General features: G+C 36.5%; 1 protein-coding gene across 3 annotated transcripts in view; it reads right to left on the bottom strand.

Annotated features, from left to right (window-relative positions):
- Positions 1-15638, bottom strand: part of UGGT2 (UDP-glucose glycoprotein glucosyltransferase 2) — a 68874-nt gene that overhangs the window by 46083 nt on the left and 7153 nt on the right. For 2 of the 3 annotated variants that reach the window (XR_015734562.1, XM_087895446.1), the window contains exons 3-10: positions 11104-11234; positions 9407-9519; positions 8191-8365; positions 7129-7225; positions 6649-6721; positions 4699-4799; positions 3111-3210; positions 2087-2147 (exon numbers count right to left, since the gene is read on the bottom strand). Coding sequence is in view for 2 of the 3 variants with exons in the window: in XM_087895446.1 (XP_087751572.1) it covers positions 2087-2147; positions 3111-3210; positions 4699-4799; positions 6649-6721; positions 7129-7225; positions 8191-8365; positions 9407-9519; positions 11104-11234 (851 nt within the window). In the remaining variant the exon portion in view is untranslated. Of the gene's footprint in view, positions 1-2086; positions 2148-3110; positions 3211-4698; positions 4800-6648; positions 6722-7128; positions 7226-8190; positions 8366-9406; positions 9520-11103; positions 11235-11797; positions 11835-15638 lie in introns of those variants that run through there. The other variant, XM_087895447.1, reaches the window with a different exon arrangement.

Genomic DNA, 15638 nt, shown 5'->3' with positions numbered 1-15638 from the left:
GAACTGTATTTGTTATAGTAACAAATAAGTAATTATGACAATTTCAATTCTTTATAAAGCTTCATGCAAATGATTTCATGCAAGTGAAAGATATAATTGCAATAAATATTTAGAAAATGATAGCTGGGCTTTCACAATATATTCCATCCAGATTAAGTAATTCCATATTAACTATCAGCTTTTTTTTCTGTTATCAAGTTATATTATTCTCCCGCCAAGCTCCACTACAATCTTGATTGTCTGTTGATAGTTGCGCTAGTTGGAAATAAGGACTAAACTAGAGTGTCTATGAAGATTCTCAGTCATCCAGGTCACAGTTGTTTCAAAAGTGATATTTATTTTTGAAAAGGCAACTGGACTGATTTTTTTTTTTTTTTTTGAGAAAAAGAAGACGTTTTGCTTCCCTATCCTGGAAGCTTCATCAGTTGTATTGGATGCTATGGCAGATGGAAGGACAATAGCTGTCAATAACATCCTTGATGCTATGAGAGATCCTTCCATCTCCCATAGAATCCAATACAACTGATGAGGCTTCCAGGATAGGAAGCGAAAGGTCTTCTTGAATGAATGACAGGGAAAAACCAAAATGGTGACCATATATTTTATTTCCTAAGCAAGCTTTTCTAAGTCAAGTGCCCTTCAGATATATTGAATTATAAATTCCATCATCTCCACACAATGCTTGTTCTGGCTTCCAATAATGGTATGTTAGGAGATTTGGAGAATCCTAAGTTGAAGAAGACTATCCAAAATATTGAGATCATAGATGAAAAGGAAATAGCTATCACAAATATCAGAATACTCTTGAAATCCATTCATAAAGAGACTACTTTCATGAGAGGTAGTGGTCAATGCCATTGAAACATATAGTACTAAAACAACAGAAAACTTAAAAGAACCATTTATTAGGAGCCAACACTTTTCACATCTTCAAAAAAGACCAATGCATAAATCCCTTGGTGGGAACAAAATTGTAAGTGCTGAACTCATTTATGTTCAACTTCAGAGGACAATTAAAGCTGTTCAGTCCAGAGCTAAAGCTCAACCCCTGAAGGCATTACTGGAACATTCATAATATGATTTTTAGCACTCTTTTTTTAGAGGGAACTGCAATTGTTCTTCACCTTGGCAAATAAAGATATACATTAATCTAAGGAGAAAGCCAAGATGAGAGATGATCAGTAATTAAATACCAAGCTTAATCATTTTCTAAAAAATAAACATGTTGAAATTCTTTCATTTTTTAAACTTGCATAGTAGCAAAATATCTCCAAGGATTTTTGTTTTCTTCTGTTCAATCATCTCCAATTTTCAGAGACTATCTGGACACGTCCCTGCATTTTTATTTTTATTTTTTGGCAAGATTTTTCAGAAGTAGTTTGCCATTGCCTCCTTTCTAAGACTGTGAGAAAGTGATTGGCCCAAGGTTACTGTTGTGGCCTGTCAGCCGCCAGCCCCTCCAGCAGCTGAATCAGAGGAGGCGGTGGTGTGGCGTCAGGGCCAGCATCAAGGCAACCTGAGAGCTCCGAGGGGGAAGTGGGTATAGAGCTATCAGAGATAGAGACGGAGGCAGAGTCTGGGCCATCCATCAGCCCTCAGATGGAGAGTCAACAGCCCGAGGAGGTGGCTGTTGAGGAAGAGGAGGAATAGCTGGGTCCAGTGCCTGACATGTGGATGCGCAGAAGGCAGAGGAGAGGAGAGCAGTGGAAATCTATCGGACGATCCTTGGTATGGAAGAGCCCCACCCTGCTGCTAGCGAAGCCCCACCCTAGCTCTGGGGATAAAAGGCAGAGGGTGGAGACGAATAGGTGTGGCAGACATCTCCCTGACAGACAGACTTGTCCGCCTGCTGTGAGAAAGCTGCTGGCACTCCTAATAAAGGAATCATTGATTTAACTACAGAGGGTTTGTCATGTTTGGGAGCCGGGTCAGAACAATTACCTAGCTGATTGTAGGCTATGTTCTAGGACTACCATCTCCCAGTTTCTATCCTGATGCCTAAACCATTGCACCAAACTGACTCTCATCTCCAAGTAGTAGACAGTAAATTCTTTCATTTCATATTTTAAAAAGAACAAGTACAAACCTTTTGATTTTCTTCTATTTCTTTTCTCATTTGCTGGTTTACTAGCACTCTAGTCAAGGATCTGGAGGGAAAAAATGTGAAAAAATTACTAAGTGCAGTAATTGTTCTGTGTTTAAATATTTATTCATCAATAAAGTACATCACAGCTCAGTGTGGATGTTAACACTAAACTATTATTATAGAACTACATGGCTAAAACTTGATCCACCAAGGGCTCATGTGCGCCTTTCCTCCTCTATACACTGCCCTTATGAGAGTAGAAATATAAAGTTCCTACTTAAATTTAATGGCAATTTGCTACCATATTAGACCATTTTAGATTATTCAGAATAACCCCACATATATTCTTGTGCATAAATGGCAGTTGGTTAAAATTTTGCAACTTCATTTGATATACAGTTTAATTTTATCAATTTTCATTCAAGCTTTTAAAAAGGGTATAACAAAACACATTATCCACAGGCAAATTACAAATATTGTATTTTTTGGAGTATAAGACGCACCTTTTTCCCCCCTAAAAGGGGGTGAAAATTTAGGTGCATCTTATACACCGAATGTAGCCCCGCCCGCCCACTGGCACCCATCTTTGGCCTCTGCCTCCCAGCAGTTACCTCCTTGCAGCAAGCAGAAACAGTTTGTTTTAGCTTCAGCACAGCCTAATTAGCACAAGTTGATTGGATCGGCCTCCCGACTCTCAGCTGTTTTGCTCTCAGCTGTTTTGCCCGGGCCTTTGCTGCTTGCTGCAAGGAGGTAAATTGCTGGAGCAGATTTTTTTTTTTCTTGTGCTAATCAAGCTATGCTGAAAACGAAAATGAAAGTAAAGCAGGCTGTTTGCTGTTTGATGCAAAGAGGCAAAATTGCTGAGAGGCAGAGGCAGATTTATTTTTCTTCTTTTCTTCACCAAAAAAGGTAGGTGCGTCTTATAGTCCAGTGCGTCTTATACTCCGAAAAATACGGTAAATCACGATGATAAACAAGCACAAAATCCAATCATTCATATGACTATCACAGAAATAAATTGTACCTGGCCTTTACCGGGAAGTTCTGTGCGATGTCTTTCATTACTTTTAATGCATTGTAAACAGGGGCAGAGAGAATTTGAGAGGCTGCTTGCAAACTAATATCTGAAAGAGAATAAAGTGTTGCCAAAGAACCTCATATTACATTTGAAATTTTGTAAACAATACAGGTAGTCTTTGACTTATGAGCATTTGCCTTCAGAACGTGCCTTCAGAAGTTGTGGGGATTCCACTGGAGGTTTTTAAGAAGAGATTAGACAGCCATTTTTGTCCAGAATGGTATAGGGTCTCCTGCTTGAGCAGGGGGTTGGACTAGATGACCTCTAAGGTCCTTTCCAACTATTATTCTGTTATTCTAAAGACTAAGGCGCAAAATTACAACAGCACTTTAAAAAGTAACTGGTGACTGGTCCTTGCATTTACAACCATTGCAATGTCCTGCCACCACATGGTCAAAATTTGGCAACTGACATGTTTTTACAATGGTTACAATGTCCTAGCATCACATTATCACCCTACGTGATCTTCCCAAGGCACTTCCAATAAGCAAAGCCAATAGGAGAAACCAGATCCATTTAATACGATTTGCTTAATGAATATGACCTTTAAAAAAGGTCGTAAAATCAGGCAAAATTCACTGAATTGGCTAGCTTCATAAAATGTGTTAAACCCGATTATAAACTAAACAAACCCCAAAGAAAGCATATGAGGTCTTAGCATGTTTTGTGCATCCTAATCCACAGGTAAACAGATTATGATTTCTGAATCATAAAGATTATTAAGGTTTTCTGTGTCAAATACAGTATCAAGTTATGTTCTGGGTTTGCGCTAAACCATTTTTTTAAAAAAATGACAATGCAGGGTCTCACATAAACACTCAAATCATACTTTATTACAGTCCGAAGTAGAACTCAGAAAGAAAATAAAAGCTCAAATTGGAAATATTGGTTCACTCTCTGTCCTAAATTACATGAAGTTTACTTTAAGATTAAGTTCAGATGAACTAAGACTAGTAAATCTTAGCTTTTTCAATAAAGACTGCTTCCATGTTTCCATTTTGCAAACCAATGTATATATAATAAAAGTTATGAGAAATAATGACTAATAATTTAAAAAGGAGAAAGGTATCATATAACTGTCATGTAATTATGAAAAAGCCTAACTTTCTGCAAAATTCATAGTTAACTTCCCTCGTCATGTTGCGAATATGACAAAATAGCTTTTAAAGTAGCATTAGTTTTTTATATTACAAAAATAACATTTTGTGGTCTATTCTCATGCTCTGTTAACAGTAACAGTAAACAAAAAAATTGCTGTAGGGATTTCAGGCACACGAAATTTAAATCTTTTCTTTTTTTCAGTCCCCTTTGCACCAAAAAAAGTCTAGCTAAAGAGAAAGGCCAATCCTTCTTTACTTTTTGAAAAAACCTTAATATTTATGTTTTATACAGTAATGATATTTTAGTTGTATACCTCCTGCAATTTTCTCGCTGACAAAAGAAATTTAACAAATAGCATTCAGACAAGGTTATAAGGATTTATTACTGGCACATAGTATTTCACAAAGGTGAAAACCAGTATAATGAGCAATACCTTTTAGTTCCCACAATTTCAAAGGTTCTGTATTATCACTGCTTTCAATCAGATATTTTTTTAACTCTTTCAGATTGTCTTTGAGATCAGGATGGTTCTCCCTGGTTTATAAAATATAAACAAAGTTAAAATTAAAGTGCATTTATACATAGGAGATTGGATTGGACTGGATTGGATTGGATTGGATTGGATTGGAATCGAATCGAATCGAATCAAATTCTTTATAGGCCAAGTATGATTGGACACACAAGGAATTTGTCTTCAGTGCATAAGCTCTCATTGTACATAAAAGCTATAAGTGATAAAACATGATCATAGTCATCATAAAATTACATTCATCATAAATTATAAGATACAACACTTAGTGATAGAATCAACATAAATCGTACTAGGAAACTAAATAAAACAATATAAATCTTTAAAATACAAGCAACAATAGTCATACAAGTAGAAAAGGAGATAGTAATAGGAAAGATGAGAAGAAGAATATTAATACTGTCTTACTAAATAGTTTTTTTTTTTTTTTTTAATTTGATTTATATGCCGCCCTTCTCCGAAGACTCAGGGCGGCTTACAATGTGCTCAGCAATAGTTTGACAGTGTTATGGAAATTAGTTGTTTAGCAGAATGATGGTATGGGGGGAAAACCGTCCTTCTGTCTAGTTGTTCTGGTGTGCAGTGCCTATTACAGATAAAGAATCATAGAGCTGGAAGGATCTCAAGGGTCATCAAATCCAACTTTCCTGATTGATGCAATATTTGCTAAAGCATTTTGGACTGATGGCTATCCAGCCTTTGTTCAAAGGGGAATATATCACTTCACAAGTCAGCCAGTATCACTGATTGGAAGCTCTTCCCATCAAGAAATTCCTCCTAATATCCAACTTAAGTCCATTTCCATGCCACGGTCTATTTCCATTACTTGTTCTGGTCCAGCCCTCTGGGGCATGAGATAGCAAATCTATTCCTTCTTCTGTATGACAATTATTTAAATATTTATTCATGATATAATTTTAAAACCCACCCAATTAAAAAGATTCTAGGCAGGTAAATAATTAACAGCAACAACAGACTAAATCAAAGTAATAAAAAACAACGGTAATAATAAACCAAAAAGGATGTCAATAAAACTTTGCCTTTTGCTAAAATTAGGACAGTTCTTTAATATTGTTCCTTTTTCCCCAATATACAATACAAAGCATAAATTGCAAATTAATAACTTCTTGAACTTAGATTTATACGATTAAAACTAAAAGTGATCCCTATGAAGCTATTCTATTGCTGTTTTCCTTCGTATAAATCAAATGAGGCACTTGGAATGGTTTATTTGTAGTGCATACTAGTAATCTCAAAGTCTAGCCATACAGGTAGTCATCAACTTACGACCATAATTGAGCCTAAAATTTCTGTTACCAAGTAAAGGTAAAGGTTCCCCTCGCACATATGTGATAGTTGTTCCCAACTCTAGGGAGCAGTGCTCATCTCCGTTTCAAAGCCAAGAGCTAGTGCTGTCTGAAGATATCTCCATGGTCATGTGGCCAGCATGACTAAACACTAAAAGGCGCAAGGAACGCTATTCCCTTCCCACTAAAGGTGGTCCCTATTTTTTCTACTTGCATTTTTTACGTGCTTTCAAACTGCTAGGACAAGTAACGGGAGCTCACCCCATTACGCAGCACTAGAGATTCGAACTGCTGAGCAGCCCACCTTTCAATCGTCAAGCTCAGCATCTTAGCCACTGAGCCACCGCATCCCTGTTACCAAGTAAGAAACTGGTTAATTGAGTTTCGCCCCATTATACCATCTTTCTTGACAGAGTTGTTAAGTGATTGACACATTTATAATATCATAAATTGATTTTTCAGTACAATTCTTTTAATCTTTGAAATACAATAAAGTCATTCATTTATTCAAATGTAAAATGAAGGATTGGGGTTGAAATCAACTTACGTTAATGTATCAAAGAGAAATCCTTGGACTTCACTATCCTTATTGTCTTCTTCCTCTGTTCTATTTCTTGTGGCTAAATATACATCAGACGAAAATATAACAACATATTCAGTTTGCAAATGATTGTTTTCCCTCCACAAAATGAGCAAAAAGAAATTATTGACAAGATCTCCATTAGAAAAGAAACAGAAGCCTATGATTGACGTACATTCCAATTCACATGGCTTCCATCTACAAAAAATTACAAATGTACATTACTATATTGATTCTCAGTGCTGTAGCTACTTTTGCCATCTCCCCCAAAAAGAACTAAGAGCGTGTGTCTGGAAAACAAATACTAGATGAATTATTGCCCCATAACATATCTTCTATTATTTTCCATTATCAATGGGGCTATGCAAAAGTTTACTGCCTCAATAACCTGACACATATTTTGTCCTAATATTTTCCAGTTATACCACACAGGGAAGAAAAATGTACCTTCAGCTTGAGATTCATCCATTGCTTTGTACTCTGTACTCTTTATTGCAAGTTCCACACCATATCCAGACAAATACATCTTCTCAGTACTACGTTTCTGGATTAAGCATATATAGGTTTTTTTAAAAAAGTGTTATGAAATCATTGCTAAACAATTATTTCTTTCAGGGAAGAAATTGCGATGACACAAGTGCATGATCCATTCTTTTCATGATTTATACTAATCATGTCGCATTACACACACACAGAGAGAGAGAGAGAGAGAGAGAGAGAGACAGAGACAGAGACAGAGACAGAGAGAGAGAGAGAGATCCACTTATTATTATTTGCTGATACTGGGAAAACTGACAATATCATCAAAGATTTTCAGATTCTGGCCCTCTTGTGAAGTTCTGTTCATTTCAAAAAATATATTTTTATTCTGCCACCTAGTCAATGGGCTTCAGACCAGGTTATCTGAGGGAACATTTTCATCCAAGAATTTTTATCCATCTGATCAGATCCAACAGACTGGCTGATGGGATCTCCAGCACACCCAAAGAGTGCTGACAGGCAGGAACTACCGTAGAGGGGCTTTTTCTGCAGTAGGCACTGACTTAAGGAATATTCTTCCCTCAGAATTAGAATGGCCCCAACCCTGTTGACTTTTCACAAAGCTTTACAAATTTGACTATGTACTGGACCTGGACCTGGGGCTCATAATGTGTGAAAGGCCTGTTAATATTGGCTTTAGTATTAATTCATTAATCATCATGGCTGCTGCTTATACTTATTCATTTTGTGGATGTTTTTATTGTTTTAATGTATTTTAATTGATTTTAATTGCTTTAGTATTTTAGAATTGTAAACTGCCCAGAGTCACCTGGTTGAGCTAGCAGCTATAGAAAAGGAAGGAAGGAAGGAAGGAAGGAAAGAAGGAAGGAAGCTTCAGTGTCTTCTGTAGAACACAATTTGAGAATCTAAAGAAAAATTTAAATATTCAATGCTGCAACACAATGGAAACTTCAAAGAAATCATTTAATTCTAATGTTAGTTAACAATAACATTTCCACATATACGTACCTTGACAAAATGTCGGAGAATGTAAACAAATTCTCCCTTTTGTGCTTTTTCAGATAAGACATTGTGAAATGTGGCAAAATCTTTGGTACCCACTTCAGCATAAAGGATCACAACCACAGCAGGTTCCTTGAGTACAGGAAATTTATGATCTCCTTTGAAGAGATATGGTTTGGGCCTTGGATTAAGAAAAAAATAATGTTCAGCTCAGTATGAATTATACTTCAGTGAATGTGCCAAAAAGTGACAACTAGTAATCATGCAACTCTAAAAGTTTTCTACACCAAAGTTAGTCTTGTGTTGATGGGGACTACCATATGGTACTTGGATTATAACTAGTTGTAGAGTAGCATCAACAAAACAATGAAACTATTTTGTTTATTGTGCAACATGAAGTCATTAGAGATTAATGAACAATATCAACTGTAGCTTGATTCATGCTTGGTTCAATGCTAGAGGAAGAATCCAATGCTACAGGAAGAATATTTATTCTTTTGAATAAAATGTGCCTCCTATCCAGGTTGCCTATTTTGCTGGATGAAGAATCATATTATTTTGGACACAAAAATAATATTGCTTCAGTGACCTGGATTTTACACTCTCTCCTTTCCATCTGATTTAAGCTATCATTGAGTGAAAAATACACGTATAGTGAGAGGTTAGCAAGCTTACTAGCGCAGAGCCAGCCAAAGGCAGGAAAAGACATCTTACCAACTTTTGGAAAGGAAATAGCCCAGAGGTGGGTTTCAGCAGGTTCTGACCAGTTCTGGAGAACCGGTAGCGAAAATTTTGAGTAGTTCGGAGAACCGATAGTAAAAATTCTGACTGGACCTGCCCCCATCTATTCTCTGCCTTCCAAGTCCCAGCTGATCAGGAGAAAATGGGGATTTTGCAATAACCTTCCCCTGGATTAGAGAGGGAATGGTGATTTTACAGTATCCTTTCCCTGGAGTGGGGTGGAAATTGAGATTTTACAGTATCCTTCACCTGCATGCCCACCAAGCCACACCCACAGAACCAGTAGTAAAAATTTTTGAAACCCATCACTGAAGTAGCCTGTTCTTGAGGAGTCAAGAAATAGAAGGACTTTGATTAAATCTCAGTGGGCATCTTGAGTAATGCATATCACTGTGTTTAATGTTAATTATGCATGGGATAAGAAGCTTAAAAGGTATATATATATTTAAAATAATCATTCAGTATAGCTCACTATGCTCACCTTGATGCAGCTGTCATCAGAAGCTTCTTAATTTCATTAATCTTACAGGTGCTTTTCCCATGGATAACCACAAAGGCATTGCATCCTTTTGGGGGTGGCTCAAGAACTGCAATCTAATATTTCAACAATTACATTCAACGGTAATACACTCTCTCATTTCATATTACAAATAATGAAGCCTACTTTGATTAAAACAGTTCATCAACTGCTTGGTATCTCATGTTTAAGTGCCAAGCACATGAGAGAAAATGTAATAAACATATTCAAAACCCAGGAAAGAAAAATGTATCAATTTTTCCAGACTCGGTTATCAACCATATCGCTAGCCGAGCAAAAGAACAATAGAGACATTTTAAACAAATGGTTCAACATGCTTCCATAATTGCAGGGCGCTTTAGAATGTAAAACTTTCAAAAGCTGTTTTTATGAATTACTGAAACATACTTGAGGCTGCTGCATTTCTATCCAGCTAATTATAAATATGACTTTCTTGAATGTCAGCATCTACCGATTAAAAGTTTTTTGAATGTTCACACAACAGAGTAAGAACAAACTTGAAATTTGGATCTTTAAAAGCAAATTGGTTAATTCTAAACAATAAATGATTTTTCTTCTGTGTAGCAGCTCAGGAAGCTTTCTTTTTTTCTGAAAAGATATAGTTTCCTACTGTAAAATCAAAGTGTTGAAATCCAAATTATTCAAAACTTGGAAACAAGGGAGCATTTTACAAGGGGAACAATGTCCCCGCCAATGGGACACTGGAAGTTGTAATTCAGCAGTTTCTGGAGTGACATCAGTCTCTATTCTTAGCTTTATAAGATACTCATATGATTCAACTGCACCCTCCCCCACTCCTCCATAATATATAAAATGAAAAAAAAATTGCATTCATACCATTTCCCCCCAAATAAGATATCCCCTAATAATAAGCCCAATTGGGCTTTTGAGTGCATGTGCTAAAATAAGCCCCCCCCCAAAAGATAAGCCCTCCTCAAAAAATATTTAAATGCAAGCGCAGCCAGTCCCCGCCATTTCCTCTGGTTAGGGTTAGGGAGACAGAGCTGGAAATCAGGTAAGGTAACAAAAGGAGCCCTGTCTTGCTCCATGCACCCCAAAATAATAAGACCTCCCCAAAAATAAGGTCAAGCGCTTATTTCGGGGTTCAGAAAAATATAAGACAGGGTTTTATTTTTAGGAAAACACGGTAGTACTATAGGTTCTCCTGCATTATAGCGGCCAAGTGGAACTCCATTTCTCACAAACTCTGAATGAAGTCCTGGAGGAAAAGATAATTCAAAGGCCTGCTTCTTGGCCTATTTCCACTTAGGACTCCTCTTGGCTAAGAATTGGTGCTTACAAGGTAGATTAAGGGAACCATTAAAGCATGGCTGTCAAACTTGTGGATCGCAGGCCGGATGCGTCACACTCTGGCCACGCCCACCCTGGTTTAGCGAAGGGGGGAAAGTCCTGATACGTCACGTGACACTGCCAGATAATGTGAGTTTGACACCTCTGCATTAAAGTCATCTAAACTGCATGGCATACATCTGCAAGAGAATTGCTTGCTGAGTGAAGCCAGCCAATAAAAGGAGCCAAACTTTTTAAAAGTTTCTATTTGAGATGGTTCATATGACATAACCTGAGAACTGTAACCATACACAGGTTCCTAGCATGAACAGCCAGCCAATTTTACACACCTGCTGAGACATCTGAATAGTTGGAGAAAATGCTCGCAAGGAAAGAGAAAATTTCAGAAGATTAATCTGCAAATTTGACAGGAACTGCCCAGCTTTCTTCAGGAGTAAGTCATAATAAGAATATTCTGAGACTGTATTAAAAAAGAAAAGAAATATAAGTGAAATATAAAGTATCTGGACAAAACAAACTTATTTTTTTTAATAGTCTTTAGTCAACCTTTTTTTAATTTTAAAAGCACATTTCCATTTTTACAGCTTTCAACTATTGGTAACAATTCAAATTTCACAATTCCATTTTTTGGCCTATTATTTTATACATTATGTGCACTTTTATAAATATATAATATCTTTTACTATATTCTATTTTTGTTTTTCATTAACAACAATTTAATATATTCATCATATATGTAGTGTATATATATATATATATATATATATATATATATATATATATATATATATATAAATTGATAAGTTTTAAATTACGGGCCAAATTTATTTAATTATTTTAAGTCTATTTTTATTTTGGCTGTTCACCGCCCTGAGTCCGAAAGGAGAAGGGCGGTATAGAAGTTTGAATAATAAATAATAAATATATATATATATATATATATATTTACATATTCCTTTTATCCTTTAACAAGTTTTATCATATTTATAAATCTATATAATTTTCAATTTCAATTTAACGTACTTTCTATATCATCTTTATGCATCAATTTTACATCTTGTTTCAAGCCATTGATATCATATTCCAACTTTTGTAATATTCTGATTCCTCTCTATCTTTAAGCTCCATGGTTAATTTATCCATTTCTGTGCAATTGAGGACATTTTTTATTATCATTGCGTTTGATGGCATGTTTTCTTGTTTCCGATTCTGAGCAAACATTTCTTCAAGACTTCAGGGACCACCTGCGACAACATCATGTTCCCCCAGTGATTTGCAGACCTATGGTTGAGAACCACTGCAGTAGAGCATTACAGCCAGAAGTTTGAATGGTCCTCTGTTAAAGATGTTAAAGATATCTTAGTGCAGGGGTGTCAAATTTGATTTCATTGAGGGCTGCATCAGGATTGTGTTTGACCTTTGGGGGGGGGCAGAGTGGGTGTGGCCAGGGTAGGTGTGGCCAGCTTGACATCACTCATGTTGGGAGCGCCTGTGGTGGCCCAAGGGCTCCCAAGCTCCATTTTCAGCTGCAACAGCCTCCTGCAACCCACTGCCAGTGAAAATGGAACTCAAGAGGGCTGCCCGCAGCCCTCCCCAGCTCCATTTTCACTGGCAGAGGCACCGCAGGCCGGTCCTTTACTGTTTCCAGATCTGGCCCCCGGGCCTTGAGTTTGACATCTCTAGATAAAATATGTTACAACTAGAATATTAGATTAGTGGGAAATTTTTGTATTGGACTTGGCGAGAACGAAGATAGAAGAGAAAATAGAAAAGAAGAAGTTTTTGGAGATAGAAAACACATGGAAGAAATGAATGATGTACTAAATGTTTGTTTGTCTAAAAAAAAGTAAAAAACTTATAAAAAATAAAAAAAATTAAAAAAAAAAGAGTTTGACACCTCTGACCTAGCGGATCTGCACGGAACAGAAAGCTAGGCTTTTCCAACTCTTATGTTTTTATGTGGTTGAGCCCAAGACAGATACAAAATCCCTTTGTATAACTTCAACAATGGCTTTTATTGTTTTCATCATTTTTCTGTTTGCCTGGTTCTCCAAAATATTTCAACAAACTGTTGACATTTTAGGTAACCGTAATCCTCTCACAGATTGAGCAGATTAAAAGTAGCAAAATAAAATATCAAATAAAAAAAAACTATAATGTGGAGGAAGAGACAACATGAAGGCACACATGTAAAAGTGAAAACCCACAAGGTGGAATGCATGGCAGGATAAACTGAAGGAAACAAAATAGGAATTTTGTTTCCACAAAATGATTATGGACATGATTCTCTTTTCACACATAGCAATTACAATTCCAAACCTAACTGAACACCTGGGCAGGTCCTGAAGGACTAACAATTAAAATGAAAACATCGAGCTCACAACAATTGAAACATTAAATTACTGTTGCTTTAGTGAATAAAGCATTTTGAATATGATACAATTTGACATGGGGATGGGAGAATATCAGGACACACTTTATATCTAAAGTTCACCCACTATATCTTGGTTGTTCTTTCTTTGACTTTACATACTGAAAAAATGTAGAGTCCTAGGAAACAGAAGGAGCTGTGAGGAAATTTAGTTTCTTGCCTACCAACTTTAGATAAGTGTGATATAAATCTCCCTTGAGTCAGTGAACATGCTCATGTAGTTTTTTGGCAATAATACAGAAGTGGTTGTATTACTTTCTTCCTTTCTTGAGTACCCAACCTAGCCTACAGCCCTTAGCACTTCCTGATATTCTCCCATCCCATTATTAATTGTGTCTGGCTTTGCTTAAGTTTTTTCAATATCACCCAAGATCAGTGTGGGTTTGCTACCTGCTGTGACTCCCAATATGTAATCTGTTTTAATCCAATTAATACCAGAAAGATTCCATTGGATTTAGAAATGGTTGTAAGTGGAGAACTCTAGAACATGTGCTGAGCATTTCCATTATACTGTCTCTGGGAGCTGACAATTTGTTACAGGTTGGCCAAATATGATTTTGAATCTGATAACAACTGAAATTAAAAAAAATTTTACAGCTTTATTAAAGGAAATAAGTTTTCCCTAACATTCAAGCAAATCCATAATTATATGACTCAATAGATAATTAGAAGCATAATCTGATCACAGTCAGCATGATTAAAAGAGCCTGCAACACTCTGAATATTCAATCATAATTCTCACTTTTGATTCTCATAGCAAAACTAATTTTTTTGCCTCTAAAGACAGAGTTTTTTAAAAAAATCTCTTTTATATTAACAACTTTTCAACCATCAAGAAATCTGACTAATCCAATCCCAGTATCTGGGATTGACTAAATACAAAACACAGCAAGGCAAATCTGTCACAGATACAATCACAACTTGTTCTTAAACTTTGAATAATAAAGTATATTCAACAAAACTTAGTCAGTTCTGGCATTCAAGGCACAGCAAAATAGTTTGGTTAAAGAGGTTCATATAGCTCAAGAGAGGAAGGATCTAAAGAAAGAAACAATTGGCCAGCAATCAGAGATAATAAGTGACAGGAACAGCAGATAACTAATAAAAAAATTACAGGGGACAAAAGGCCATCTGAATGCTATACAAAGAGAGTGGGAATAACTCCCTTGGAATTTAAGAAATAAACATGACAACCCCTAAAATAAGTACCGTATTTTCCGGCGTATAAGACGACTTTTTAACCCAGGAAAATCATCTCAAAAGTCGGGGGTCGTCTTATACGCCCAGTCGTCTTATACGCCGGAAAATACAGTATAAAAATATGGTATGAATAATTTAGAAAAAAAAATTCACTCACTCATTCATTCATTCATTCATTCATTCATTCATTCATTCATATACTCCCAAGATTCTGAAAGTTTAAAAAAGATAGATGCCATAAAACCAAAATCAATAAAAATTAGAAAAACCAGAAGCTTAGCTTCACCAGCAAAAATCAATACATACATATACAAAACAAAGGCCTACCTGAACAAAATAATCTCTACTGCTTTGTAGAAACCGTATAATGATTTACTTAGGCAAGCCTCCAGAGGCATGGTTTGGCACAATACCGTCTATGTTATGTTTGTATAATGTTCTACATGTTGTTTTGTTCACTGATAGAGAATTTGAGAGCAATTTACAACTTATTCTTTTCCTAAGGCAATATAGAGGATGGATACAATCATTTCCTAATGGTAGTCACAGCAATTGTTGCTACTCACAGAAATAAATGTACAGGCATATATGTCCCAATTCACACTGAGGTTCATCCTTTGCAAGGGAAAAATAAACACTGTTATTTGCCACTCTTACATCCACCAAATAAACTCGTTCATGCATTTATTTAGCAGATCTATAATACAAATGTGCCTAAGTATGATATACTGGTTTTAAATGGGAAATGATGAAGCCCTCATGCTCCCCTCTCCCTCAACTATAGAAGTTAAGTGGGTAACTTTGGGCTAGTCCTTCTCCAATTTTCAAACAGAAGCAATGTCAAGTGTCCCAACTTCGTCAGTTAGAAAAGAAAGACTCTCAAATCCATTGTTAACAAAAGTATACTTACTAAAGCTTAAAGTTTACAGAGTGGCAAAGCAGGAACTGAAGTTTCACACCCAAAGCATCCGGTTAACTTTTCGCTTCTCCCTACCGTTCCCCTATTCCTGAATTACATTCAGACAAATTGTTTTGGTAACAGTCCCTGGCTTAGTGGGCTGGATGGCGTCACATTCCATTCGATGACCTTGGAATGGCCAGCAGTTCCCACGGGACTCACAAAGAGTAGTTTCAATTGCCCTCATCCCAGCCTCCCCACTACCTCCCCACAACTCCCTCATCCCCTGGCAGGCTGGCATCTGGTGAAGCATGGCTGGTGCAGCAGGATGGCAG

Source organism: Pantherophis guttatus, chromosome 5, assembly GCF_059756535.1.
Source record: "Pantherophis guttatus breed Tessera chromosome 5, ASM5975653v1, whole genome shotgun sequence".
NCBI classification, from domain to species: Eukaryota; Metazoa; Chordata; class Lepidosauria; order Squamata; family Colubridae; genus Pantherophis; species Pantherophis guttatus.
Note: the sequence above shows the minus strand (reverse complement) of the source record. Positions and strands in the feature narration are given on the sequence as shown.